We start from the raw sequence: 26308 nt of genomic DNA, 5'->3' as shown, positions 1-26308 counted from the left end.
ACAAATTAGAATTTTAAAAATATTTGTGTTAATAATGACCACTGCAATTTAGACGAAATATGTGAACAACTTTTTTTACATTTTTCCTTTACGTAGTTCGTTTTAAGTGTTGTTCTCTTCTCAAGTTTGAAACCCATTCAAAACGGCTGGTGAGTCAGTTTAATAATTTTAATATGAAGCCTAATTGCTTTATCTTCCCACTTACCACAATTTATTTTTACAACAAAATTAAAAATTGAAAAGTTTTGGATATATTCAGTAAATTATACTTCATTAGAGGGTATTCAAGTATTACGTAAGCATATTTTTAAGGTTTTTAGAGACCCTGTCCTCCCCCTTGTAAGATTTTTTACATTCATTAGCGCCATTTTTCTGATAAAAGTAAACAATAGTTAGATCCCCCCTCAAATGTTTACATAATAAGTGAATAGTCCCTTATCCCAAAAAAATTACCTTCAGATGTTGCTCATCAGAAATTGCTTGCCGGTGTCAATTCATTTTGGATAAAATATTTATGTATTCAGAAAGTCGACACATTTTAAGATTTAATATTGTTGAATATACTTTTTTTCTTTTGTTGTTTGATTGCGTCACTTCAGTATGAAATTGAAGTTTCCTCGAACAAAAAAATTTATGAAACATTAGTGGTCTAATACTTTTGTTATTACTTAATCTTTATTTCATAATTTTATTTAAATTAAAGTTAATGCGTTATTATAACAGCAGTTGTCAATGGCTTAGTTTACAATAGTTTAAAATATAAACATGAATTAAAAAAATTAAAAATTTGCATTGTTTGTAATATTTTTTGTAATATAAAGAATGAGTAACATATTACAAAATATTTATATTCGTTTGTTTCATTACCTTTTTAATTTTCAAATAAAGATTAATTTGCAATAAAATTTTGTTATTTCAGTTAAATGAAATGTCTTATTTGAAATACTACAATTAGGATGGAAATCACTTTATTTATATTTGGACAGTAGAAATATATGTAATCTGTTGTTCTACTTAATTTTTCCCTGGTGATGAAGTTTTATTTGGAATTAAAATAAAGAAGTTTTTAACAGTAGAACAGCGATAATCGAAAACTCGGATAATAGGAACTAATGGAAATTTTAAAAAGTTAAATGCAATGAGCAGAAATAGTGGTTCTGTGAATTTTTTTTCGCCATAGACATGAGAAAGTATCTTTTTGGGACCTGTTTTATGCAAATAAAGTAGCACTTTTTAAGCAATTCTAGACAACTGCCGGAAAAATACTTTATGGCAGCTAACTGTCGTAAAAAGTCTTTTTACGGCAGTTAGTTGCCATTAAGTCTTTTTACGGCAGTTGTGCAGAACTGTCCTGTGTCAGTTTACTAGATTGAAAAATTGAATGATTGAAAGATTAAATGATTGAAAAATTGAAAGGTTGAATGGTTAAATGACTGAAAGATTGAACGATTGAAAGGTTGAATGATTAAAAGATTAATATTGAAAAATTGAATGATTGAGAGATTGTGATTGAAAGATTAAAAGGTTTAAAGAATGAATGATTGAAAGATTAAATTATGAAATTTTAGAAAGATGGAAAGATTAAAGGATTGAATGATTAAAAGATTGAAAGATTAAAAGGTTAACTTTTTCATATCAATGTCGAAAAAATAGCGTATGCGGCTCGCAAACTTTTAGGTTCTGATGATTTTAATACTCGCTGTCAGTGCGACTTCGGTTTGACTCCAACTCGCCTGCGCGGCTCGTTTCCGTTTCGCCTTCGTCGCACTAACGACAGTTCCTTTTGAAAACGAACGTCATTTTTGATTACTCAACTACATAAGAAACGTAAGCTATTGACAACAGCGTAGATAATTATTACTGCTAGCAATACTATTTAAATAAATGATTTTTCAAAATTTAATAAATATTAAACATTCTTCATACGTACCATATTATTATTTATTTTTAGCTTGGTTGTTGTTGTAGTTGTATTCGTTTTTTTTTTTTTTTTTTTTTTTCTCCTGGTGGAAATGCATTTAGGCACACCGTACGGTAGTGTGGGACTCTCCATTGTTGGACCTACCCACTAAAACCACCATTCTTGCTCACATTAAATGTAGTGTATGCCCAATGACATTTGTGCGAAAATTCAGCACAAGAAATTTGGACAATTGAAAGTTCTACTTTCTTGCGAGATGACTCATCGCAAGCTGTAGGACTTTGTATTATTAACTTATTCTCTTGCGCGAAACTCAACGCAAGTAAAAAGTTTCTTTATTGTGCGGATCTCAATGCACGTACATTTTTTTCTTTTGCGCGAAACTCAACGCAAGTAATATTTTTTTTAATGTACGCATCTCTCGATGCACATAAATTTTTTCTATTGCGCGAAACTCAACGCAAGTAAAAAGTTTTTTCTATACGCGAAAATCAGCGCAAGAATTAGGAATTTTCTGTTGCGCGAAAATCAACGCAAGTTATAAATTCATTTTTCTCCAAATGAACGTCATCGGAGGTAATAAAATTACTTTCTTGTATTCGATATTAATCTACTGTTGAAATGTTTGACAAAGGAATTGCATAGTACTTCTTCTTTATGCAAAAAACTGTTGCTGGAACTGTTATGTCATGGTAGGACACAAAGCGCAATGTTTCAGAAGGAAGTACTCTCCTTATGTGCTCTGTTCCATACAGATTCTCTATGACTTGAAACTGTTTACCAATAAGTCCAGAAACTGTTCTTTCTCCATTTCTATATGACAAGAAAGTCATAATAGAAAAAAAATCTTTTCCATTATAAGCAATACTGTCACAGAACTTTCGTTTCACAATGTCATGCTTTCTATACTTTACTCCGTGAATTTTCGCTTGCTTGTGAATGTGCACAAGTGTATTTTCATCAATTACCTCTTCTGCTTCTCGTATTAGGCGGAGTAACAGTTCGCTAGGGTATCTCTGTCTTTCTTTACCTATTCCAACATAATAATGTCCTGGTGACATATTTTGTGGAATAGGTTCATCTTTGATCTCCAGCAATTTTCTTACTCTTCTCTTTGTTTTTTCAGCAATGTCATCTGCGTTAATAGAAGATTCAACAAATTTTCTCAAAAAAAAGCGATCGACAATTTGATCTGCACGATCATGCGGACTTTTTACATCATCTTTTATTTTTGCACCAAAGCTCTCAAATGGGAATGTGGAATATGCCCATGATGGTCCCCAAGATTTTACGGAATTTGGACCATGTTCCGCTGTATGTACATTATATGTCATATTCGCGTTTCCATAAATATCTGAGGTAGCCACAAACTGCCTTAATAGAGTTTGTGCAAGATTCAAGTCGCGTTCAGATATTGATACATTATTTAAAATGAATACAGATTCACTCAGTAACCTTAGATTAGTAAAGTAAGGTTCTTTTAAAATGTCTTCAAGACATGGAAGAGCATAGTAAAATAGCCAGTTACGCCATTCGCTTGCTTTCCATTTGTGAAAAGTACATATACTTCGTGCTTGTCTACAAACTCTTGAAGGCAATTGTATTTTTTTGAGTTTCTTGTCAATCTTTTTCATAATTTTCTTTTGTCCAATATACCACTCTTTTCCAACATCTTCTAAAATGTGTGTGGTAATCTGTTTAGCGCATCCTAGAAAATAGCCGTGAACGTCATCGTGTATAGGGCCTTCTGCTAAATCAAAATGGCGTAAGGATGCAAAAGCATTGCATCCTCTTACACCCAAGAACGGTTCTTTATCCTGAAATACAATTTCCATGCATTGCAATATTTCATTGTGCTTGCGCAAGATAATTTCTTCATTGGGAAAAATAATTTTAGTATTATCCCAAAATCCTTGTATGTAGCATTTTGGACAACCGTAATACGAATTGTGAGGACACATTCGTAAACCTTCTGCCTTTGCTACTGCGTCTGCAGTAAATATTAAAGTTGTAAACTTACTCTCAACTTCGGGTCCATCTGGTCCTTCTGGATGCCATTTTATGCCTTCTTCCTCCAAGTGTCGCAATTGTTTAACAATTGGAAGTAAAAGAGAAGTGACATTTGGCTTTTTCTTACCTACGTAAATCCCTGCTAAAAGAACGTGTTTATTACGAGCATGGGGTGGCAATTCATTGATTTGTAACAGAATTGGAGTCACAGAAGCGTTTGATGATTTTGCCAAAGATACACCATCAACCCATAATGTGAAGGAGTAATTATATGGATTGTTCAAGAACCTACCTTCTTGAGAAAGTTTAACGTACCTTTCTCCATCGTAAATGTCCTCCTTATTATCATGATTTATCTTAACCCGTTCATACTTATAGCGCAAAGATGCAGCTATGTTTGGGAGTTTAAAGAAATCATGTAGTTGAGGAACGAGAAGTGGAAGAATAAACGTACCTAAATTGTCTTTGTCCTTGCCAGGTCCGCAATCACCACAGTGACAGTCTTTGGTTGGTTTCTTTCCATCACCAATTTTATCGTTGCAAAGGGTACAATATACTGAATACATTAAATTTGACCTATCTCTCTTCAACACTTTCCATAATTTCTCTTTCGTTGTTGGTAAATTGCATTCAATATACAAATCTTTGGAACATTGAAAGTCAGATATCAAACTTTCGTAGGTGCCTTTGTGTCTTACATTTCGCGCTAAACATGTTAACAGGATATCTTTAGCTCTTACATTGATGTCATTTTGTAGGTTAACATTCATTCTGAAATTTTCATCAAACCCTTGGAAAATTGGACGTTCTGGACGTTCAAATTCATCATCAGAATCACCATTTAAATCATCATCAGAATCAACATCAGAATCACGATCAGGATCACCATCAGGATCACCATCAGGATCAACATCAAAATCATCTTCAGAATCATCTTCAGAATCATTAGATGATTCTTCTGAAACCTCCATTTCTTCATTGACATCAACTCTTTCAGCACTACCTTCATCATTTCTATTTACATCGTCTCTTGAAGGCATATTTTCAACTCCGATGTCAGCATTTTCTATTTCTTCCTCGTGTCGCATGCCATCATTTTCATTGCGGTTTTCATTCTCAAAGGATTGATCCATACCATCATGGATCTCTCCTTCAGAACAGACGTCCATGTTTAACAGCAATGGATGATCTTTCTTTCTACCAGCTTCTGAAATACATTTTAAAGTATTAAAAAATATGGTAATTATGTCGTTACACGGCTCCTATCGTATCTAAAAATCTAGAGCTTCTAATTTTGTTTTTTTTTGTAAATTTCTCTTATATCATAAGTAACTAGAAGGGTCAGCAAGATAAATCACGTAATATACGTAATATTTCTTTTTCATGGGTTCTGTCGTATTTCTAAAAATATTACTAGAAAATTTAAAAGGTAAGGGCATCCGGGAAATGTCCCTCTCAAAAAGTGGTTTCTCGCGTTTCGTCTCACTGATAAATAAGATTTTATAGCTTGTTCGGTTTTATCAGGAAAATAAGAGAATTCGTGCTGTTAAAGAATATTCACGAAATTTGCTAATAACTTTTGAAATTCGTATTGAAAAAGAAAATTAAAAAGTTGGATTTTTGGTGAGAGTGCGAAACAATATGGTAGCGAGCCATATAAAAAGGCCTAGAAGGTGGCGCCAATTCATAGGGAGTGACCACAACTTGAACTACGAAAATGTCTTAACCGCAAATTACTCCAAGTAATTTCTTTTTTCTACTTTCTTTCGACAAATTATTGTCAAAACGGAGATGACCCCCTGCAGAATACTCTCCTTTATCATTCCAAATAAATTTTAATTCCAAATATCCTATTCAAACAACGAATAGTGTATTCTACGAAAGTCTTTTTTCCCGAAAAACCGAATGTTTTAACAATTTTGTTAACAATTATTTATAATAGTTATGCAAAATACCGAGATGTCCCCCTGCAGGGCTCCGTCATCTATTAATTCAAAAAAATCCTAAACCAAAATATGCTTTTCTTTTTTAATATAGTGTATTCTACGAAACCACTATTATATCCCGGATGACCTTAATAGACGTAATTTACGTAAAATGCAGTAAAAACAAAAAATTACATTTTTAAAAATTACAACAAAAATACATAAAAAAGAATGTTATGTATTTAATGTATTTTAAGTAATTTACGAGTTTTATTTTGCTGTCCTTGCTTGTTACTTATAAAATAAGAGAAATTAACAAAAAAAATTTTTTTTAATTGGATTTTTACATATTAGAGAAGTCGCTTAACTAAAAAATATTATTTGCGGAGAATATAATGTTATAAAAAAGATAAAAGAATACTTTTGATTAAATAATAAATTAATAATAATTCATACATTGTTACAAACCGTATTTAATGTTTACTAGAAAAAGTAAACCAATATTTGACTATATTATTTACATGCGCGTTATAAGTAGTAATAGAAAATTAGTGCTGAAGCGCGCGTAAAGTTTCTCGTGATAAATTTAGAAATTTAAAAATAATATTTAATATTATAATTCTATAAATATTATTTAAAGGTTTTTGAAATTTCGTATGTAACAAGTATTCATACGAAAAACTTTTGATTAATTTTTATAAATTTGTTAATTTATTTTCATATATTAAAAAAAAACTTTTTATGCAACAACAACTACAGGCGCATACTAAGTTTCCCCTTTTAACCCAGCGGTCAATTAAGTATTCATTGTTACCGTAGGACAAAAATTAATTCTTTATTGGGCAGCTATGTCATATGGAGATATTAAAATGCACTGTCAAAGGTAGCATAAAGTGACCAAAATACGCCTTTGTTGCATAAAGTTCAGTATGTTACATAATATAGTGTGCAGCAAAATTGTTTATGTGCCTCGCCCAATATTGAAGAACTCGGACTTACTTACCTTCTGTTGTATAATGTTCTGTTCTTGTAAAAGCGATAAATTTCTCTATAATAGTAAAAGTCTTTGCTGTGGCAACTAAACATTTCTCTAAAATAGTGAAACTTACAGCCGTTTAAAATAGTTTTTTTTTCGTGTTTAATAATAAATATCTTACAAAGAAACAAGGTAACGTTTGCATTTCTTATATTTAAGATGATAATTAAAAATTTTATAGCTTTTCCATAATTGCAACTTTTACTCAAATGGTGAGATAACTTGAATAGTCAAGAACATAATCCTTTTGTGGTAATTGTACAATGAAGCGCAATAACAAGATATCACGTCCGCGTGATATCAAATCATTTTCACAATTTTACAACTGCACTATTAGTGTCTTACAATATCTAAATTACAATCATAAGAAATTAAAATAAAAGACTTTAAAATCATGTGGTCTTTATAATATGTTTTTATTTGATGTCTTACATTTCGTCCTTTTCACTTTCATTTTCTCTCCACTCAATACAGTTTTCTTCAAAATTCGTAAACGATGTGGATTTCTTCACTCTAGTATATTGTGTGACAAGTATTGTCCTAAAAAAATTGTTATTTATCATTTTCACAATTTCAAAAATTTGAATTTTATTTTTATGAAACTTTTTAATACTAAAAAACTTTCAGATTAAAATTATTTGCGTTCATACGTACCATATTATTATTTATTTTTAGCTTGGTTGTTGTTGTAGTTGTATTCGTTTTTTTTTTTTTTTTTTTTTTTTCTCCTGGTGGAAATGCATTTAGGCACACCGTACGGTAGTGTGGGACTCTCCATTGTTGGACCTACCCACTAAAACCACCATTTTTGCTCACATTAAATGTAGTGTATGCCCAATGACATTTGTGCGAAAATTCAGCACAAGAAATTTGGACAATTGAAAGTTCTACTTTCTTGCGAGATGACTCATCGCAAGCTGTAGGACTTTGTATTATTAACTTATTCTCTTGCGCGAAACTCAACGCAAGTAAAAGGATTTTCCTATTGCGCGAAAATCAACGCAAGTAAAAGGATTTTTCTATTGCGCGAAAATCAACGCAAGTAAAAGGATTTTTCTATTGCGCGAAAATCAACGCAAGTAAAAGGATTTTTCTATTGCGCGAAAATCAACGCAAGTAAAAGGATTTTTCTATTGCGCGAAACTCAGCGCAGGTAAGAAAATTATTTTTATCGTACAGATTTCAATGTACATAACTTTTTATCCATTGTGCGAATCTCAAAGCAAGTATTACTTTTCATTGGATGGAAATACTTTACTTCCTAAAAATGAGCAGAAAAGATTTTAATCAACAGTTGAGGCTGATGAGTTGTCATCCTGAAGTGAATCATTATAATATCTCCTCTCGTTTTTTAAGGACTGTAAAATATGTGACTTTATTTTTGACAAAGTTAAAACGCTTTCTTCCACTTTTAATTTCGTCCTTTCAGTCATCTGAAGTTCCAGAATAATGTCTAGAAAGAAAAAGTATGTATAAATTGTCTATTTTAAACAAATAAATAAAATTTCGAATCAAAGTTTTAATTCTCAAAGTTCTATGCCTTATTCTCTTTTGATTTTTCAATGTGAAAAACTTTAAATTTTTGCTCAAAGAGAGAATAAAAAAATCAGAATCAGAATATCATACCACTTTGGCACTGATGGACTTATCTATATGGGCAAATTCATTGAAAAAATTTAGAAAATTTTTAATGGTCTTAGAACCTTTTTAGTGAAAAATTTGATTAGTTACAGAATTTCAAAGTATAGAATATCAAAAACATCATTTCGAGTAAATTGAAATAAACAATTGTAATGTGAATAATTTTTGTTTTTCTACGAATTTATTCAGATAAGAATTGTATTGAGTCCATCACACCTTTAAGATGAAAAATTAATAGGTTTTGAGTCCTCCCCTCCATTTTGAAAAAATAACGGACATCCGACAAAGTGGTCCCTTGTCTAAAATTGCCTTTTTTAATTAATAAACCTGATTTTTTGCAAAGTTAATGGTTATATGTACGGAAGCTTCTACGCGCCACCATGTGGCACTCACTCGTGTTGTGCGGCACGTAGAGAGGAACCGGCCTGTTCGTAAAGGCGAGAACACAATCCATGGGTACGCGAGCGACGTAAACGTATGACGTCACCCATTTAGTTAACATTGTGACGTCAGCACGTTACACGTTCACGTAGGCTATTCTGTTCTCGCCTTAAGTTCCTTGATGCGTGCCTCCCTACGTGCCTAGTAGCGTTCCTAGTTGTAGCAGAAGAGTTTTAAAAATATTTTGTTACTGAGTATTTTACTTATGAAATTGGAATAAATCTAATGAATTATGTTTTATTAATATTATTTCCAGTCTTTTATTTTGCATATATTGTCGTTGGTTTACTCGAAAATTACAAAATTTCAATTCAATACCTTGATATAAACATAACCTCAAAGTAAATAAAAGTGATTATTTTGATTAATAGGATTAATCTAATGAATTATGTTTTATTAATATTATTTCAAGTCTTTTATTTTGCATATATTGTCATTGGTTTGCTCGAAAATTAGAAAATTTGTGTTCTACCTTTAATTTAAATAAATACAATTGAGGTATTTAAAATTAAAAATTCTTTGATAACAAAATATTTTTTTTAATTTAACAGTGACAAATCGATTCAGAAGGTCCTTAATATTTTAAATCTGCTTTCATCTCAATTTTCTTATTAAAAATAGGTACATTGATTTATCGATTTTTGAAAAATTGTTCTTCAATTATAAATTCAATTCAATTTTTTATAATCTTTGATACATTCGCTTGCTTCAATTCTGCCCATAACCTAAATGAATTGCAATTTTCATTTTTTATTAAAAATTACCAAAACCTTAAAATTCCCTTAATTATAATTACAGATCGACTTTAAATACAAACAAAACATCTTAATTACAAGAAACATTGCAATTGATATTTTTGAAATAAATTAAAATTATATAATATACTTTTATTTGCTATTCAAAATAATCACTTTTGAGGTTATGTTTATGTCAAGGTATTGAATTGAAATTTTGTAATTTTCGAGTAAACCAACGACAATATATGCAAAATAAAAGACTGGAAATAATATTAATAAAACATAATTCATTAGATTTATTCCAATTTCATAAGTAAAATACTCAGTAACAAAATATTTTCAAAACTCTTCTGCTACAACTAGGAACGCTACTAGGCACGTAGGGAGGCACGCATCAAGGAACTTACGAACAGGCCGGTTCCTCTCTACGTGCCGCACAACACGAGTGAGTGCCACATGGTGGCGCGTAGAAGCTTCCGTATATATGTTATTTTATTGAGTTATTTAATGCAAAAAAATAGAAAGTAGACATACAAAAAAATGTTAAGGGACTATTGTCAATAATCTAAGAAAATATCGAAATTTTCATTTCTAAAAAATCGAAATTAAAAATTCTAAGGCGAATTTCTCTGTTTCTTCTGGGAAGTTATTTAGATGAGAGTTGTTATAATTCTAGTACACCCTCAAGATAAAAAATCAAGCGGTTTTGAATTTTTCCGCCTCCTCCATTTTGAAACAGAAACAACTTTTGCAACAGACCGACAAAATGGTTCCTTTTCATTTTTTTGTCAAATCAATAAATTAATGAAAAATGTATGATTCGACGTGTGAGAGCCTGTAAATTGAGAAAAAAGAATAAAAAAGGTTTCGACATTTTTTTCAAAATTTGTAAGTTGCGATTATTTTTGAATCTAGAACCGACAAAGTGGTCCCTCTTCATGCGGACGTCAACATTTTTTTGAAAATAAGTAGATACTTTTCTCAAAATCTACTGAATCCATTTTGAAAAACCAAAATACATTCAAATTCTTCATCTAAAGAGATTAGAGAACAATTCTAACGAATTTTAAACTTTTACCGTCTGGTATCTATTACGATGGTAAATTAACCCAGAAACATTAACATTAACATTAACATTAACATTAACATCTATTTTATTAGAAGCATGTGTATAAAAAGTTGTAGAACATTAAAAAATAATTTTTGAGGTTTGTTGTCTAGAAAGAACCTTTCAGAATAGAATACCGTTTGTACATTTAATTAATGTCAAATACCCGGAAATTATCTCCCCGAATAAAAAATTCCTCTTATCTAAATAGAGGGAATTAGGTAATAAAAAGACTACCAGTGATCTGTCTGCTTAATTTTAAAACAAATTATGTCCTTAGAAATGTGTAGTATGAATGTTAACATTGAGAATTTCAAATTTACATTATTCAAATTTGGGAAATAAATTTTTAAGAAATTTTTATGAAAATTCCCTGACTACCAAGTTTTTTTTCAAAGAATTGATCTTTTATACTTTAAAGAGGATTAAAACTTTGAAATGGGATTCGATTGATGTAAAATTCTTACTTCTAATCTTGTCTATATCATTATCTGTAACTTGAACATAATTGCCAGTGACTGTTTTCGGTTTTTGATAGTACGCTATAGCCAACTGCTCCTTTGTCCAATAGCCTCTCAATAAGCAGGTTACCCTACTTGACAGTTTGTCACACCCTATCACTTTCTGCAATACATCATTTGAAATGTTGACACCAGCACAAGAAACCTACAAATAAATGAGCAAGTCATAAATAATTATTAGTTATAATATTCAACGTATTTATTCTGTCATTAAAAAAAATTGAAAAAATCGCATTTTATGAAAACATTCGGTGCCTGCATGAAGGTTTTTCATTTTCCTAAGAGTATTACATTTAGATTTTACATTAAACTAATTTTTAAATATTCAATTGGTAATGTAATATATAATTAATATTTACATTTATTTTGATAAATACAGCATAAAATTTTGTATACATACCACACTGTCGGCCCTACCGCATGCCTCTAACGCTGCATTCGTGGGATTGTCAGAATTATTTCTAATAATTCTGATGTCCCTTTGTATTGGAGCAATTGCTTCATCAATAATTCTTCGAATCTCGACGAGGCTTGGACCTACGTATGGTAAAGGTTGGAGATTATTCACTTCAGAGGTACGTGATTTTTTTAAGGCGTCTATCTCCTCTTTTTGATCCATTACAATTCTCGTCAATCTAAGGTTATCTTTGCGCAATTGTTCCAATTCAAGATATGGATCACCATGTTCTTCAGTCTATGAATAATTTTACAATTAAGTTTATGTTTAAAGAGATTTATTAAAAGAAAAAATATTACTCAAAGTTACCTGCGTTTCGGATGATGTAACAACAGCCTTGGTTAATAAATCTCGCACAGATTTTTCCTTATCTGCAATGTCCTATAGTTTAAAGACAAAAACGGATTAATGCTGTATATTACCAACTAAATAATATAAATAACTATTACTATTTCACTAGGATAATAGACAGAGAAAAGAAAAGTGGCGGGAGAAATGAAGTAGATGATACTAATTCTAATTTATAGGTTCTAGACATTTATACTAACCCCAAAAGCAGCATCGTGACAAGCATGGTCATTCGAATCTGTGACTTGCTTGTTTCCTTGTTTTACTTTTTTCTGGAAATAAAAGATTAATACTATATCAAACAACTTTTTCCTTTAAAAAAGTAACACAAATAGCACGTAATCTTGCAACAAGATTGCTATATAGGAAACTTGCCTTATAAGTTTGCTACAATATTGTCTGGTAAGCTTGCTTAATTATTGCAGGAAGATTGACGCAAAATTATGACAAGCTAATTGAGAAAACTTTTATTTTATGATTTTAAAATATATTTCCAGACAGGACTGAAGCTTACGGTCACGAATAAATGTTTAAGTAGAAGATTAACTTACTAGAAATAATGAAGCTGCTGCAGTTTCCTCATCAGAGTCTGCATTTGCAGGCCTTTTGCTCTTTAAAATATTTTTCTCCCTACGTTTTGTGTCATCTTCCCTCGTCGTGACTGGAGTCTAATCAAATTTATCAGTTGAAATTTTAAACATATATCGATATAATAATTTTCTTCAAACTACAAACTTTACGCCCTAAAAAAAGTAATCGTACACTGAGAAAAAATTCGTTTATCCGAGTGGTAGGGATAGCTCGGTTAAAAATAGTAATTAAAAATAAATAAGATCCAAGATAACACGTAAGCTTGCGGCAAGGATTCCATGCAATCTTGCCAAGCTTGCAGCGCAACATTTCGGCAAGCTTGTCTGAGATGTTCAGTGCATGGCAAGCTTCTCAAGAAAGGTTGTTGTAATCTTTCTGTGAAAGGTTCTTGCAATCTTGCATTGAAATATTGTTATAAGCTTGTAAGAAAAGATTGCTGCAAGCTTATTACACAAGATTTCTGCAAGCTTGTTGCAAGAAATGTTGCCGCAAGTGTGTTGCAAGGTTGTTAGAAGCTTGCATCAAGCTTGAAGCAATTTTTAAAAAATGAGATTCAAATTAATAAAGAAAAATATTTCTATTTTTTTAATTAAAAGTTCTTTCTGACACCCACTTAACATTGATGAGAAATTTTTGGAAATAAATTTTATGGGTTCCAGGTAAAAGGCAAGATTGTTTTTCTTGATAGTTAATTAAGGTAAAGGTCCCAATTATGAAACGCTTTTTAAGCTAACTAAATTTCTATGATAAATTTGTTGGAAGTAGGAGTGTTAATATAAATAATTTTGGTATAGATTGAAAGGTTGGTTTTTTGTGAACAGTATTTCGGCCCTAAAATGTTTATTTATCATGAAATAAAAATAATATTAATTAAATTGTGGAACCCTGCACTAGTACCGATTATGAAACGATGGTTTCCTATATGTACGGGTGTTTCAAAATTAATGTCCCGATTATGAAACACCTATTTTATTCAATTAATAACTAAAATTGTATTGACTTATCCCAGTAATTTTAACATTGACTATAAAAAATTAAATACGAAGAATAAATTCAAGTTAAATAGATAATTATACAATCAATTTTTTTGGTAGAAAAGTAATGCGAAAATACTGAAAATATTTGAGGTTATGTTTGCTGCATATTTTTTGTCTGTTCCATCAAGCGGGACATGCAAATAATAAGTGTATAAAAATAATAACTGTTGAATACCTAATATGAAACGGTATTTTGACAAAAACCTGGCTAACCTTAATTTAAAAGCTAAAATGTAATTAAACATTTCTTTTTAAATTAAATACTATGCAGAAATAATAATTCTTATATCGTGTAAAATTTATTGAAATAACTAGAATTTTCTTAACAGCAATTTTAATTGCATTTATTTTAATTTTTGTAATACTGTTCCATAATAGGGACAAAATTATGAAAGCGTTTCATAACTGGGACTTTTACCTTGTTTAGCTTATCGGTTAGGGCTAAGTTCCAAAATTTAACAACCGTGCTGCGATAGTTAAAATACATCTGTTGAAAATAATCCTCCCATGAATTGTGTTAACCAATCTGAAATGTGCATAATGTATTTATGCATGTAATTACGTTGAATTCTGAGTTTTTGAGCGAGTTAATATTTTATTAGGAAGAGGTTTATTTGATTATATATTACTATTATATATATTTTATATATTTTTTATATATATTTATATATATTTTTATCAAGGGAATAATTTATTGATCCTACACGGAAAGAAAAAGTTCACGGAACCCTTTTGAACTAGTACATCACTTTTTAATGAGACATAAAATTTAAAATTTTTCATTCACTTTTGATTAAAAATGACGAATTTTAATGAAAAATTAAAACAAAGTTAATGAATGATTGACGAAATGTGTAAGGAAAAAGTAGTTAGGCGACAATCTAGTCCCGAAAGGTAAGCAGCAACTCCTCAGGGGCAGCAGCTCACCTTTCGGGAATAGATGCTCGCTTTTTTGAGGTGAGCTGCGAGCCCTGAGCAAGGGGCACTAATTTCGGACATGAAAAGTCAGCACCCTCTCCAAAATTCTTTCAGTGTAGTACGCGCAGTTCGCAATGCGCATCAAATATTGCTGATCAAGCTTTCATGATTCAGTCGATTTTTACATTCGGGAAAGACCAGTCTTTGATTTAAGTTATTATTTAGAATCAGTGCATAATATTTGTTCGTGAGTGTATTATTTTGTGTATAAAGTGAAGTTTTGACGAACAGTGTTTGTTGAATTTGAAGAACTTTGTGTTCCATCCAAAAGTGATGCCTTTTTCCGTGTAAACAATATTGTTATCTGGGTGGGTGGTAAAAATAAATTGAACTGTTTTTTATTACAACAGAGTTAATTGAATAGTTTTCAAGTTCATATTCTTACTGTAGTCCTTTTAAGTGACTACAATAACCGATTAAGTTAATTAACGCTTTTGGATCATTAATCACTGACTGTTTGTTACCGTAACCGAGTAATCTTAAAAAGTTTCAACCGAAATTTATAATCGTACTTATTTGATCGATTACTGCAATTAATTTACCTTGCAAGTGCTATATTAGTAACATCGCTCGGTTGTTTTTAAGTAAAACTTGGTTATATTCAACCTTTTTCTTCTCAGTGTATATGTAGTAGGGGAGAGTGGGACAAGACGGGGTACTTAAGGTTTAAAGCGCAAAAAAACGAAAATTATGTAATATATACTTCATTATTATTTTTTTAATCATCTTTGGGAATCAGGCTGAGTCCACAACAGAGAACTTGCTTTGCAAGTTGGTTAGAGAGCCTATGTTAATACATAGGCTCTTTAACCAACTTGCAAAGCTGATCTCTTTAACGTTCTCTGTTGTGGACTCAGCCTCAGTCTTTCGTAATAAAAGCGTACAAAGGCCATCTGATTCTTAAATAGCTCATAATTAATAATATAGAAAAAATTGCAAATCACCCCATCTTGCCCCACCAGGGGGCAAGATGGGGTACTAAGAGAAACAACCTATTTTTGTCGACAAATTTTACAGGTGAAGGTTGCATCTTCATCTTCATGCATAACTGCAGTGAGCCCATTGGCCGCAGACAAAAAAAGCAGCCCAGCCTTCATTTGAGTCTAAATAATAACCATTACAATACAGACAAGGTGTATTTTCCACTTTACCATCGCTAATTGATGATTTAACCTGAAAAGCTTTTTTCTTTTTGGTCACTCTTATTTTATTCAGTCTTGATTTTAGTAGTTTTCTTAACTTCTCTTATTTCTCTTTTTTTGCTTAATTTGTGAACCCCGTCTTGCCCCACCCTCTTCTACCCCATCTTGCCCCCACCTACGAAATTGAAGAAAAAGATTAATTACTACTATTTACGATTCAACAAAGAAAAAAACATATGCTTCCTTTCTCCTGTAACCCTTGACAGTTAAAAAAAATTTATACAGTCCATTAACTGTCATTATTAAATAATAAACACCTCCTAAAAAAAGTGAAAAAATAACAAGAAAATCGTCGAAAACAGTTTTTTTAGGAAAACAGATAAAAGATTTGTTCTCATGACTTTTAGGTTTTATAAACAAGATACTATCGTCTCGGTGCAGTATTATGTAAAATATAATCGCGATTGGTTAATTCGTTTGTTAAATAAGGCCGGTACCCCGTCTTGCCCCACTCTCCCCTATCAAAAATAATAGGAGAGAGTAGGTGAAGTTGTTACAATTTTGATCAAATCAGTAACAGTGATTGAGTTTAACTCCAATTTATTTGGTCATACTATTAATACAAAGGTATAATATCTACTTTCAAAAGGCCATAATTGATTGAGCTCTATATCTATTATTTAATTAACTAGAAGCATTTGAGTGACAGCGTGTACATTGTAACAACTGCACAGCGGAACAACCGCACCTAGTCTCCCCTATTCATTACCATTACTTGAGAGTATTTTCCGTTGGTATACTACTTGCTAATTATGTTTTTAAGCAAATAAAAAAGCAATTGTAAAATACACAAAATTAAATAATTTTACTAAAATAAATATAATTAATGGTTAATATTTAATTACTTAGAATAATTGATAACTTTATTTGTTTATTTAACTTCATTAAAAATCAATATTTTTAACATGAAAACTTCAAAAAATTAAATTTTTTTATTATTAACCACCAAAGATTAAAACCAATTTTACATCCAAATGGAATAATTTTTGAAGGGTATAAAAGAATTTCTCTGGTAAGTACAAGAATACTTTTTTCTTGGTGTAAATAATATAAACATTATTAATAAAACATTACATCCAATTTTGCAGTCGGCCTGGGAGCATCGTATAGGGAGGGGGTAAATCTAATTTGAGGTCTGTTACCCCTCTGCCCCCGTCCTAATTTAGGCTCCAATTCCCTGGTTGCTTCATCTGGATGAGCTGAGGGAGTCGATGAAGTATTTTTCTGTTCTTCCATCTAGTAATGCAAAATTTTAAAAACTTATATTGTGTAAATAACAATTTTACAACAAATAATTTAGTAAACTTTATTACAAAATTTTGTATACAAAATGAGAATGTAATCCGCGGTTACTCGGCGCGTTTTTGAGACGCAAAGTATGCCTTTACTTCAAGCAGCAGTTTTACAGTCCTAGGACGAGAAAGTAGTCTTTACCGTGCACTTGCTTGCGCAACAAGTGGACGGTAAAGACTACTTTCTCGTCCTAGGACTGTAAAACTGCTGCTTGAAGCAAAGCCATGCTTTACCTGAAATTAATCACTGAAGGTTGACTAATTTTTAGTGACTCTATTCTTACGATTTTAATTAATAGAATTTAATTGAGAAACAGTTTAAAATAATTAAAATAGTACTCATCTTTCACTGATTAACTAACTAAACAATAACTGAAATTTTCAATATGCATGGCAAAAGTTCCCAATAATTTTTTTAATGGTTAATCATTGAAAAAGACTAATGCTATGACTGTTTAGATCTAACAGAATGTTATTGATAATTGCAGGGCTGGCTGCAATAAGAGAACGAACGCGTGGTTGAAGGGGACAATACCAGTTAGGTATAACAGTGAGCGGCTGAATGCTTGTAACTGTATATATATATATATGGGGGATTTCACGGGAAGTGATCCGGCCTCATGCGTTTACACGTCATACTTTGATGACTTGTAGTTTGCTTTAAAAAAAAGATGAAAATTAGATAAAATATGTTTTGGAAAGAGGTTTTCGTGTACTTTTAAATAAAGATGTTAGTTTAAAAAAAAAAAAATTTTGACCTTGAAAATTAAAAATTAAAATTTAATTTTCATTTTTTTGTACAATCGGTATTTTTTTTTAATTTTTTTTTATTTAGCATGAAAGCTGAGCTCTTTTCCTATCAAAAACATATCTGCCCAAAATGGGACTAGAATTATTAATACTAGTTAATTAATTTTACAAAAAAATTAAAATTAAATTTTAATTTTTAATTTTCAAGGTCAAAATTTTTTTTTTTTAAAAACTAAAATATTTATTAAAAAGTACACGAAAACCCCTTTCCAAAACATATTTTATCTAATTTACATCTTTTTTTTTAAGCAAACTACAAGTTATCAAAGTTTGACGTGTAAACGCATGAGTCCTGTACAACATGTGATACAGGCCTCATGCGTTTACACGTCAAACTTTGATAACTTGTAGTTTGCTTTAAAAAAACGATGTAAATTAGATAAAATATGTTTTGGAAAGGGGTTTTCGTGTACTTTTTAATAATTATTTTAGTTTAAAAAAAAAAATTTTTTTGACCTTGAAAATTAAAAATTAAAATTTAATTTTAATTTTTTTATAAAATTAATTAACTAGTATTAATAATTCTAGTCCCATTTTGGGCAGATATGTTTTTGATAGGAAAAGAGCTCAGCTTTCATACTAAATAAAAAAAAAATTTTTTTAAAATACCGATTGTACAAAAAAATGAAAATTAAATTTTAATTTTTAATTTTCAAGGTCAAAATTTTTTTTTTTTTTAAACTAAAATATTTATTAAAAAGTACACGAAAACCCCTTTCCAAAACATATTTTATCTAATTTTCATCTTTTTTTTAAAGCAAACTACAAGTCATCAAAGTATGACCTGTAAACGCATGAGGCCGGATCACTTCCCGTGAAATCCCCCATATATATATATATATATATATATATATAGAGGAAAATTATAGTATTAGGAAATTATAGTATAGAGAAAAATTTTTTTGGTTCTGGTCTGACTGAAGAAGACTAGAAATAGGAGAGATAGCAATATTAGCTGCTTAGGGAGCAATGGGGACCACAAGTATAGGTTTAACAAGAGTTGGTTTTGGAAAAGTATAATAACGGGTGGACAAATTATAGTATTTTGAGCATTGAAACGCGTGTTCAGATGCGCAGAATCTCTTCTATTTCTAGTTTAAGCAAAGAAGTGGTGGCTCTGTATATTTTATACTATAAACAGTCAGTTGGCGCCATTAACAAAACGATTTTTTGGCGAATTTGTTTACCGTCCCTCTGTAATATGTATTGTTATTTTTACTTACCTTGGTAATAAGTGGATTCTTATCCAATTTTATGAGTATAACACTGCAAAAATCAGTGTTTTTTTATCAGTGTTTTTTTATGTATCAAAAAAGACATTTGGACTATTAAAAATACGTATTTTGTAAATAAGTGTCTTATTTAAGCATCTTCGATGAAAAGTATAAGCTCCAAATGTATGCAATTTATTAGAAGGGTAATAAGACTCTTTTTTACTGTGAAAGCAGAGGAGGCCAAAAATTTAATTAATTACATTTTAAACCATGGAATGTTACTTTTAAATGAAATCTACAAATTTTTTTGTCAATAAGAAACGTTTGTCCTAAATCCACTTTATGTTCTCATAAAGAAGAAGGTACAGCTTAAAATTTGACTCGGGTTTATATTTAATTAATAAATATTACATCAATGAAAATGAAGTAAAAAGCGAATTTTTTAAAAATAAATTAAAATAGTCAATAATACCAACGAGATTTTTTCGGTGTAAATAAATAAACAAATAAGTAAAATAAATAAGTAAGTAAGTAAATTAAATTAATTAATATCTTAATAATAATATAAATTATATAATATCTCAGTCGGTAGAAAGCCTGTATCGCTCCAGTTGCTAGACGGACGAATGCATTGCCAGTACAACACCGGTTGCGAGGTGGTATAAATTCTGAACCGGCGGTCGGACCAAATCCTGTACCGACGACAGTAGAAAAACTGTACCGAAAGTCGGATCCGTCTTTGCACCGCGCCAGCAGACGCCTGTGACGTCATGGGAGGAAAGCATTGAGTAGATGGGATGGTGGGAGCATGACAGTCGCAACTTCGCTGCGATTTTGCCTCCATGTGGAACCGCTGTTAAATTCGAATCGGTACAGACTGCCTGCACTCGCATTCACTCTCCAATTCAATCAGCGCGGACGCTAGACGGTTGGACGATCCGGTATTCGTCCCAGGGCTCGGATCGTCTTTAAGACTCAAAAAAGTCGCTTTAGTCACATAAATTCACAACAAAAGTCACGAAAAGTCGCATAAAATTTCCGAAAAAATCGGAAAAAGTCGCATGAAATTTTAGAAAAAACGTTATGAAGGAAACACGAAATTGTCAAAAATGTAAAAGAAATTACATTTCTCGACAACACATACTTTAATATCAAACAATCCGGAATAATATTTAATAAAATTTAATAAAGTTCATAGCAAAATTTTAATTAGGTATTTTTAACAATTTCTTAAAAAATCTGTTGAATTCAATTATCTTTACAAATAATAAAATTCTTCTCCGAAATTTAATTATTTAAACAAAATTTTAATAAAATTCTTGTCGAAATTTCAATTATCTCTATAAATAATAAAATTCTTCTCTGATATTCATTTATTTTTAAAAGTAATAAAATTATTCGCAGAAATACAATTATATTCAAAAATTTTTTTTAAATTCTCGTCAAAATTTTATAAATAATAAAATTCATCAAGGAAATTTAATTATTTTCAAAAGTTCCGATAAAATTCTTTGCAAAATTCAATTATTTTTATAAATAATAAAATTTGTCTCTGAAATTCAATTATTTGCAAAGAATTTTAGTAAAATTCTTGTCAAAATTTCAATTATCTTTATAAATAATAAAATTCATACTACCCGTGTGGAAAAGTGGTGTTGGCCCATGCCGGGGGCCCGCATGGATCGCCCACATCCATGAGGGGCCCACGTGGGTGATCCAGGCGAGGCCCCTCATGGAAACGACATGCTGATCGATGAGGGCGCCCGCATGGGCGATCCACGCGGGCACCCTCGCGTTTGCCCTCATCTTTGCCCTCGACTTACCCTCACCTTTATTTTTCAAAATTAAGTTAATAAATTAATTATTTATTAATAACAAGCAAGTTCAATTATTTATAAATAACATTGTTACTTAACGATTTTTACTTTTTTTAATTAAATCCTGACCAAAAAAAAAAATCTGACGCACGCAGGTATAGAACCTACGACCTACGGACTATCAGACAAACGCTTTACCACTGTGCTACGGGACCTACTTGAAATTTATTTCTTTATAGTAGGTGACTAGCTTACTTGCTTTTGATGATTCAATAAAACATTATTGACACTAATAAACCATAACAAAAAAACGTGTTTTTCATTGTTTAAAATCATTATAAACATTAATTTTTGTTATGTAAAAAAATATTTTTTGTTTGGACTTAGAAATTTTTGCTAGTCAATGATGTGGGTGATCCATGCGGGCCCCTCGCGTGGGCCCTCAAGGATTTGCCCCCATGTGAGTTCAATATTTTCAAAAAAATGTAAATAATTTGATGTTAAATATGTGTTTTTCATTGTTTATAATCATTATAAACATTAATTTTGAAATAATAAAAAATTATTTGAGGTTTGGACTTAGAAATTTTTGCAAGTCAATGATGTGGGCAATCCATGCGGGTCCCCTGCGTGGCCCTCATGGATTTGCCTACACTGTAAAAAGAAAGGTACTAATTTAGTACCAATTTTGGGTACTAAATTGTCATTTAGTTCTATTTTAATACCGAAAATCAGCACTAATTTAGAACTTTTTATTTACAGTGTACATGGATCAGCCCTCGTCGGCCCCCGCCGGGGACCCTCACGTCGTGTGGGCTTGATGGGGGCTTTTTCCACACGGATAGAAATTCAATTATTTTCAAAAGTAATAAAATTCTTTGGAGAAATTCAATTACTTCCAAATTTCTCGTCAAAATTATCATTATCTTCATAAATAATAAAATTCATCATGAAAATTTAATTATTTTCAAAAGTTCTGATAAAATTCTTTGCAAAATTCAATTAGGTATTTTCGGAAGTAATAAAATTCTTTGCAGAAATTCAATTATTTTCAAAAATTTTTTTTTAAATTCTCCTCAAAATTTCAATTATCCTTATAAATATTAAAATGCTTCTGCAAAATTCAACAATCTTTATAAATTATAAAATTCTTCTCTGAAATTTTTATTATTTGTAAAAATTTTAATAAAATTCTTGTCAAAATTTCAATTATTTTCATAAACAATAGTTTAAACATTTTTTTAATTATATAGTCTTATAATATAAAATAATGATTTTATCACTCGGTCATCTTTAATTATTATAAAACATGAAGACATCAATCACTCCCGAGTCTTCGACTCGGAGCAATCGATATCTTCATGTTTTATAACAATTTTTTATAATTTGTTTAATTTCAAAAAGTTTTGAATTTTAAACTTTTGAAGAATTTTAATTCCTATGGAAAAATAATTAAATATTTATTTAAAAAAGAAGTTATTGATGTTTTCGAAAAATTTGTAAATAAATGTAACAGAACATTTTTTGACTAAAACTTTTTCCTTTAATTTTCTAAAAAAAATTTAATTTCAGACGCATTGTACTAAAAAAATCTTGAAAAAGTCGATTAGTCGCATTTTTTCACAAAAAAGTCGAAAAAAGTCACATTTCCTTAGAAAAGTCGAAAAAGTCGCACAATCCGAGCCCTGCGTCCGTCTTTTCCGCCTGGGTTAATCTCTAAATTTCTAATATACATTTAATTGAAGAATTTCCGAATAATCAAAATTTCGAAAAATTGAAATTCTAACAAAATTGGATTTAGAAACTCTCAAAAAAACGGTTTCAAAAATTATAAAAAATAATTTATTTAAAGAGGAATTTCAGTTAAAAATTCTAAAAGATAATACATGAATTAAAATGTTGAAAATAATTTCGAAGTAGTTACAGTAATAATATTCTTGAAATATAAAATAATGATTTAATCACTTGATAATTTTTATTATAAAACATTAGGATATATGTCTGCACTCTCTAAATCTAAATTAGTGCGGATTCGTTTACTAATTTGAATTAGTAACATTTATTAATAATAGGTACTAATAATTAGTAAAAAAAACTACTACTAAATAAATATTTAAATACTTCTTGTTTGTTTTGAATAAGAATAAAATTTTCAAAAATCCTATTTAAAATCTTTCTGAAATTTAATAACTTCTAAAAATAACAACATTAATTCTCTTAAAATTCAATTATTTTCTACAATTTTTAATCAAACTTCTTCTCGAAAACAATTATTTTTAATAATTTTCCCAAAGTTCTTAGAAAATTTATTTAAATACAAAAATTCGGTTTTTATAATGATTCAAACTGTCCAGGTTTTTTTAAGTTATTAATTAATTTTCAAGAAATTATATAATAAAAAAATTCTTAAAATTAATTTTTCAAAAATATTTTAAAAATAATTTATGAAAGACAATAGTTTTTTAATTATATACAATTGAAAAATTTCCAAGCAATTGAAATTTGGTAAATTCTATTCCAAAAAATAATTGAATTTTTAAAGAATTTTAATTATTAATATAAATGTGATATCTCCAAAAATTTAATAAATCTAAAAAAGTAAAAATATTTCTTAATAGAATTTTTCTATAATTTACAAAAAAATAATTTTTCCAAGAATTTTGATAAAAAAATTTTAAAATTACTGTTATATGTTGTTAAAATGTTAAAAATAATTGTAAAAAATTTTATTATTATTTTTTGTAAGTAGATATTTGAATTTTTTGAAATTTATATAATTTTTAGAAGCTAAGTTTTCATTAATAACCATTTTTAAATTCACACTTGAAGATTTTTTATTAAAATTTTTAAAAAATCAATTATTTTCAAAATTTGCAATTAAAATTCTTTAAAAGTTGATTTTCAAAAAGACTTTATAAAACATTTTGAAAAAATCAATTATTTTCAATTAAATTTTACAAAATTTCAATTATTAAAACTCTTTTTTATTGTAAATTTTGAAATTTTATTTAGTATTTATAAAAATAGTTGTATTGTTTCGAAGAAATTATTAAAATGTTAGGAAATAATTTAATTTTATGAAAATATTTAATTTCTTCCGAGAAATTCAATTAAAAATGTTTTGAAAGTAATTGAATTCCTGCAAAAAATTTTACTATTTATAAAAATAATTGAATTCTTGCGAAGAATTTTACAATTTATAAAAATATGTAATTGAATTGTTTCGAAGAATTTATTAAGATTTTAGAAAATTGTGAGGAATTCAAATAAAATTGAATTCAATTTCAATTATTCACAAAATTTGCAAATGAAATTCTTTATAAAATTTGATTTTTAAAAATATTTATAAAACACTTTGAAAAAGATAAATTATTTTTAATTTTCGGAAATTTATTAGAAAAATTATTAAACAATAATTTTTGAACATTTTTCTGTAGTTATTTTTTAAACTATTGAAAAATCGAAAGAAATTGCATTTTATACTAAAAATTATTGCAATATTTGGAAGAAAAGTCGAAAAAGTCGTAATTTTTGAAAAGAAGTCAAATGAAATCGCATTTTTTGAATCTAGACGAAAAACATATAATATCCGAGGCCTGTAAATATGAAAACCACAAAAATAAACAGAATGTCACATTATTCAGGACATTTATTTAGAATGATAACACCCTTCTATAATTAAAATTGCAATGCTCTAACTATTTCTGTTCGAAAGATAATGAATTTTAACTGTTTTGACAGTTTGACCTTTCGCCCCAGTCTCCCCTATTTATAAAAATATTTGAATTATTGTAAAGAAATTTATAAAAAAAATTTTAAATAATATATTGAATTTCTGTGAAATTTTTATTTTTGAAAATAATTAAATATTTGAGTAGGATTATATCACATTTTTTTTTAATAATTAAATTCTTTTGGAAAATTTTACTAAAATAATGGTGGATATTGAAAATCATTGAATTAAGATAAAATTGAATTCTTCATATGAATTTTAAAAGAACATTTTTTTTTAAATTGATTTTTTCGAGGAATGAAAATTAAATTTTCAAGAATAATTATACTTTGCGAAAAATTATATTAAAGTTTTCCAAAAGAAATTAATTTCTCAAAAATTGTGGATCATTGAATTTCTGTGGAGATTTTATTATTTATGAATTAAAATAATTGAATCGTTTTAAACAATATGATTATTATTTTGGGGAATATTTTTTTGATTTGGGGCCTTTCAAGTATTACGCAAACATATTTTAGGTTTTTAGACCCACTCCTTTTCCAATCGTAAGATTTTTTACATAAATTAGCGCCATTTTTCTAGTGAAATTAATCAATAGCTAGACCCCCCTTCCCCTTAAATGGGTGAGGGGGGTCTGCCAGATCTTACGAACAAAAAAAAATGACGCTAATGTATGTAAAATATCTTACAAAGGGGGGGGAAGGGGGGTAAGTAACACGTAAGTAACCCGGAAACAAAGACAACCTAATTTGTTTACAGTGATCTTTGTGACACGAGTGGAGGTTGCCGTGACCATGGCGCCCTCGACCTCCACTGGGGTCACAAAAATCACCGTAAACAAATAGCTGCCTTTGTTCCTTTTTTGCTTAATATACTAAAAGTTGCTGAAATCTAAAAAAAGTTCCTAAATATTAGCATAACGCAAAAAAAGTAGTAAATAGTAGATATTAGTAGATGAGTGCGAAGCCTGCAAAATTTAAAAGTTATAAAACCGAAGAAGGTAACAAATTATCAGAAAAGAAAAAAAACGAGAAACTTTATGCGCGCATCATTCGCACAGATGAAAAAGTATACCAACCTTTCGTTGAAGCAGTTGCTTTTCAACAATTGTCTTTTGATTCCTCGACTGCAGAGTATCTTCTTAATACAAAAAATTCACTCGCAGGATTAAAAGCACAATAATTTCAGTTTTTCTCAATATTAACGGTAGTAACGCAATCCGAAGAAGCTCCCGTTGGAATAATGAAATCAGCGGTGGACTAGACGGCGAACGCAAACGGCTCCCACTCTCACGTATGATAGTATGTGTGTGGTCTAGGAAGGTGTAAGTTTGCCGTGAGAGTGGGGGCCGCTCGCGTTCATCAACTGACAACAAAACTTTTTCTGAAAACGCGTCGCGAGAACGTGATGAATGAGATAGAAAAAATACAAATATTTCTCTGTACTTTTCTATCTCATGTATGGCAGGACGTTTTTTCGTGGCACTTCT

General features: G+C 29.7%; 2 protein-coding genes across 3 annotated transcripts; both read right to left on the bottom strand.

Moving 5' to 3' along the window:
* Positions 1–916: 916 nt before the first annotated feature.
* On the bottom strand, positions 917–26288 carry LOC122512314. 2 transcript variants are annotated; one of them, XM_043628072.1, is made up of 2 exons: positions 25898–26288; positions 917–5138 (listed from the first exon to the last, which is right to left on the bottom strand). In XM_043628072.1, the coding sequence occupies exon 2, from the start codon at positions 5098–5100 to the stop codon at positions 2527–2529; it is 2574 nt and encodes an 857-aa protein (XP_043484007.1). In that variant the 5' UTR covers positions 5101–5138; positions 25898–26288; the 3' UTR covers positions 917–2526. The 2 variants fall into 2 exon arrangements, with proteins under 2 accessions (XP_043484007.1, XP_043484008.1); XM_043628073.1 differs by having other exon boundaries at positions 917–5135.
* On the bottom strand, positions 7594–17330 carry LOC122512264. Its single transcript, XM_043628003.1, has 7 exons — positions 17028–17330; positions 12697–12813; positions 12346–12417; positions 12107–12178; positions 11741–12034; positions 11287–11485; positions 7594–8345 (listed from the first exon to the last, which is right to left on the bottom strand). Exons 1-7 carry the CDS (start codon positions 17187–17189, stop codon positions 8176–8178), a joined length of 1086 nt encoding a protein of 361 aa, XP_043483938.1. The 5' UTR covers positions 17190–17330; the 3' UTR covers positions 7594–8175.
* Positions 26289–26308: the final 20 nt, after the last annotated feature.

The sequence above is a fragment of the Leptopilina heterotoma genome, unplaced genomic scaffold (assembly GCF_015476425.1).
Source record: "Leptopilina heterotoma isolate Lh14 unplaced genomic scaffold, ASM1547642v1 Lhet_97, whole genome shotgun sequence".
Taxonomy (NCBI): Eukaryota; Metazoa; Arthropoda; class Insecta; order Hymenoptera; family Figitidae; genus Leptopilina; species Leptopilina heterotoma.
Note: the sequence above shows the minus strand (reverse complement) of the source record. Positions and strands in the feature narration are given on the sequence as shown.